The following is a 4083-nucleotide window of genomic DNA, read 5'->3' as shown; positions in this document are numbered from 1 at the left end:
ATGTTTCCACTTCTAGCCTAAACTATGAAGACATATTGTTCCTAAGTGGGCCACGCTGGTCCAATGACTATAGCTCAAAACCAACACTATTATCACACAGGCCGATTTATCACAATCGTATTGGCCCACACAAATACAAACTTCTAGAAGCTCTATAAAAAAGAGAGAATAAAATATCTCATCGTACTATGAGATAAGTTATATCATCAAATTAGTAAAATTATGATATATGTCATATTTATAGTTTTTAGAAATATTTTAATAGAAAATAATTAAATAAGATACATATCATAATTTTACTGCTCCGGAGAAGATAGAATATACTTTATTCCTTCAAACAACAAATAGTGAGCCAATGGTTCTTGGGGAATCACAGACAAACATGTTATTTCTGTTTCAGATATCAAAGTATTGTAATGGTCTAAAATATGATAATTTAATAAAGTATCATTTTGTCAATCATAAGAACGCATGGATTATTAGCATAACGTGCAAAATATATGTTTTCATCATGAAGAAACCAAATTTGCACTTAGTTTATTGAAGTATCAGTTTGCCCAATTGGGCACTGACTAAATTTTTAGGATACAGTGAGACACTTAAGTTAGTATCTCATTTAACTAAAACCCCTTATACATCTTCGTGATGGATGAGGATTTGTTGTTCCAAAACCTGTCACTAACTAATTATAATAAAACAAAAATTGATAAAATTATGAATATTTAATTTTTTTAATTGACATGATATAATATGACACTTTGAAACAACACATCTTTATGGTATTTGGATATTAATACATACTATGACCATTATCAAAAGAACATCATTCATTTACACTTGAGGAGTTATGAGCCATGTGGTAAAAATGAAAATAACATACTAATCTAAGATTTTCCAAATTCCACACAAGGAACATGACATGTTACATATATTTTGTCCTAATTTCCCAGAACTTCCCAAATCAACTCAGGATCAAATGAAGGCATTCTTTCCAAGGAACAAAAATCTTCCATACCCAATTCCTCAGGCACCATTATTGAACTCTCATTTGAAACACTTGGTGAAAGAAACTCATTTGTTAAACCATCACAAAAACTTGATTCCGACAACATTAAAGAAGATGAAGAACAAGACAATGACATTGACTCTCTCTTCTGTTCTTTCTCACTATCACCATAACAATTCTTATCCATAATATTATCACAAGAACCAAGCTTCTTTGCATCACTTTTCTTCTTAGCTTTTTCCCTTTTCTCTTTATGCCATATAGCTTTAATTTTAGCATCTACTGAACTCTTCAAAGCATTCAATTTCATTGAATCTTCAAAACCTAATAGGTTACATATTACTTTAGAATCATTAAGGTTAGGGAAATTCAAACGTGCATATTCACCTCTTAGCTTATAAGCAGCACGATCATAAGCAAAAGCTGCAGGTTCAGGACTATCATAAGTGCCAAGCCAAACCCTTTTTCTATTCTGAGGAAGTCTAATCTCTGATACCCATTTTCCACGTTGTCTTTGCCTAACTCCACGGTACACTTTTTTCTTCCAAGTGCTTATGGAACAAGTGGTGTTAGTAGAAGAAACAAATGACACATTTAGTAAACTTTCTTTGTAGAAACTTTGAAGCATATCTATTTGGTTTAGATACACTGATGAAGAGCCTAATGGGTGTAACATAGCAGTGGAATCTGGTTTTGGATAGTGAGAGAAAATTGAGTCTAGGGTATTTGTGTTGCTAGATAATATGAGATTTGATAAACAAGAACCAAGTTCAACTTCTGAGTTTCTTTCTTGCATCATTTTGGCAAAAAAATGTTCACAAAAAAATAATAATGTGTAGGAGGAAATATACTAGAAGAAATATATATATAAATTAAGAAGGGAAACAAATAATTTGGCTCTTGCTTAATAATACCAAGAAAATATTATGGGTATTTACATAACAAGGTGTGAAAAGAAATGGAGGGACTATAAGAAAAGAAGGGAAATATGAAAGCAATGAAGGGGATATGGGTTTATTGGGAGGTTGAAAGTTGAAAAAATGTTGTGATTTGTAATACTATATATTATGGTGGAATAATGATCCATTTGATTTTATAGGTATACATATCCCTAGATATGATACATGGATCACATAATTAAAATGTAGAAATAATGAAAAATTATGCCAGGTTGGCTTTTAGATGAGAATCATAGATACAAAATTTTATGAGTGTATGTGAAGGACATATTCAGCATTTATAGTTACTATTATTATAAGATATAAAGATAAGCTATTCTTACCGATTTTGTCTTGTCATACTATATAAGGAAGCCACGTTTACATGTGACCACTTCTTCTTTTTCTTAAAGATACATGGAACCATATCATATATAATACCAACAATATATATTGTTGGAACCTTATGGAGTTTGATTGTTATTGAAGATGAAAAAAGTGTTGAGAGATAAGTGAAATACCATATCTTGAATTAAAATTTTAATGTAGTAGTTATATGTGTATTTTTCACTTATCCTCTCATATTTAATGTAGGAATTCACACTTGAATGAACAATATAATATGCCCATCAAGTTGGGTACTACTCACTTATTGGTTCACTTCAGTTTAAGTCCATAATATCCTAATCGAACTATCACATCTTATACTACTTATTAGACTCGGCAGCGACTAGGGAGCCTCCAACCATGGAAGTGCCCCAATATTTACAAAGCATGAAAAGAGTAGAGAGTAACAAATAAGACATCATATCTTAAACTAAAACCTTACAATAATGATTCTATGAATCTTTTCCAGTTACAAATTCTTTCATCTATTCATATGGAAGGTGTGACTTTTGCTATAAACACTCATAATCTATTTACTTTTGCTATGAACACTGTAATATACAGCTCACAGTAAAATACTCACTTATTATATGTTTTTATATTTAATTATAGGGTTTTATTAACACCATCACACTAAAAAGTTTTTTGCATTTTCATAATTCCAAAGTAATTAAAACTTTTTTCAATAAAAGAATAAGACTTTTTTCATTCTTAAATGATCAATCTTTTTACATAATATTGTAATTTATTTATATAATTTATTTTAAAATACAAGTATATATTTAAAATCTAGATTTGTTTAAGTTTCCCAAATTTATTTTTTCTCTTAAGGTTGTCCCTGACCGATAGTTAAATACTAATCTATTTTTCTACCCAAAAAAAAATACTAATCTATTTTGAAGAGGAATACAAATTTTTGATATGTGTTTTGCCTTTACTAGTAAACTTCTTTTCATACACAGTATAGGGATCAAACTCATGATATCAACTATTTAAAAAACTCAATCATCAACTAAGTATTTTCTTGTTAGTTTTTTTTTTACTTCTATTATTAGTTATGCATAGTATGCAATTTTATATTTTTGTTTATATAATACGCAGCTGAACTAGTTAAAGCGTCAATGATTTTTGCATTTTATTAAGATTAAAAAAGGATGTGTTAATTACTCTAAGCTACAGTTTACACTAATTAAAGTTGTCACTCCATTACCATAAGTGAGGAAGGACCATACATTTTTCTAAAGGGTCTGTTTGCAAGTTAAGTTTTTTAGAGAAAGAAAAGGAAAATAAAAGTTTCAGAGTAATACACTTCTAAAATAATTTTGAGATTTTCCTTCAAAATTCAACTTGCACAATGGAAATAAATTGATCATGATTAAATATCAGACATAAGGTCAGCAGGAATGAGCGAGACTTCTCTCCATTAATGAAGAGGTAAATGCTATGTAAAAGTAAAGAAAAGGCAACACACATTGACATTCATATCATTTTTATTTAAAATAATATTACACTTTTACCCTTAAAATACAAAGGAAAAAATCACTTGTCTCTCCGTTACTTAAGACGACTCTCACTCAACATGAGTATCTTACCATTTATGTTTTTAGTTTAATTTTTTTACTACGTGTGGACCTAAATGGTTCGTACCAATGAGCATTGGCCTTTGATGTGCATCACAGTCAACTTTAGCAATTTATTGCACTGTCAAAATAAATGAAGGGGAAAGAATACAGAAGAAGTTCTGTTTATCTA

At 29.7% G+C, this 4083-nt stretch overlaps 1 protein-coding gene across 2 annotated transcripts; it reads right to left on the bottom strand.

Moving 5' to 3' along the window:
- On the bottom strand, positions 808-1849 carry LOC109332434 (ethylene-responsive transcription factor ERF061-like). Of its 2 annotated transcripts, XM_019567415.1 has the most exons (2): positions 1394-1849; positions 808-1330 (listed from the first exon to the last, which is right to left on the bottom strand). In XM_019567415.1, exons 1-2 carry the CDS (start codon positions 1803-1805, stop codon positions 939-941), a joined length of 804 nt encoding a protein of 267 aa, XP_019422960.1. In that variant the 5' UTR covers positions 1806-1849; the 3' UTR covers positions 808-938. The 2 variants fall into 2 exon arrangements, with proteins under 2 accessions (XP_019422960.1, XP_019422959.1); XM_019567414.1 differs by having other exon boundaries at positions 808-1848.

The sequence above is a fragment of the Lupinus angustifolius genome, chromosome LG18, assembly GCF_001865875.1.
Source record: "Lupinus angustifolius cultivar Tanjil chromosome LG18, LupAngTanjil_v1.0, whole genome shotgun sequence".
NCBI lineage: Eukaryota > Viridiplantae > Streptophyta > Magnoliopsida > Fabales > Fabaceae > Lupinus > Lupinus angustifolius.
Note: the sequence above shows the minus strand (reverse complement) of the source record. Positions and strands in the feature narration are given on the sequence as shown.

What these genes read in the sequence shown, in the direction of transcription:
- LOC109332434 (XM_019567414.1), bottom strand. Translation starts at nt 1,805, where the DNA reads ATGATGCAAGAAAGAAACTCAGAAGTTGAACTTGGTTCTTGTTTATCA.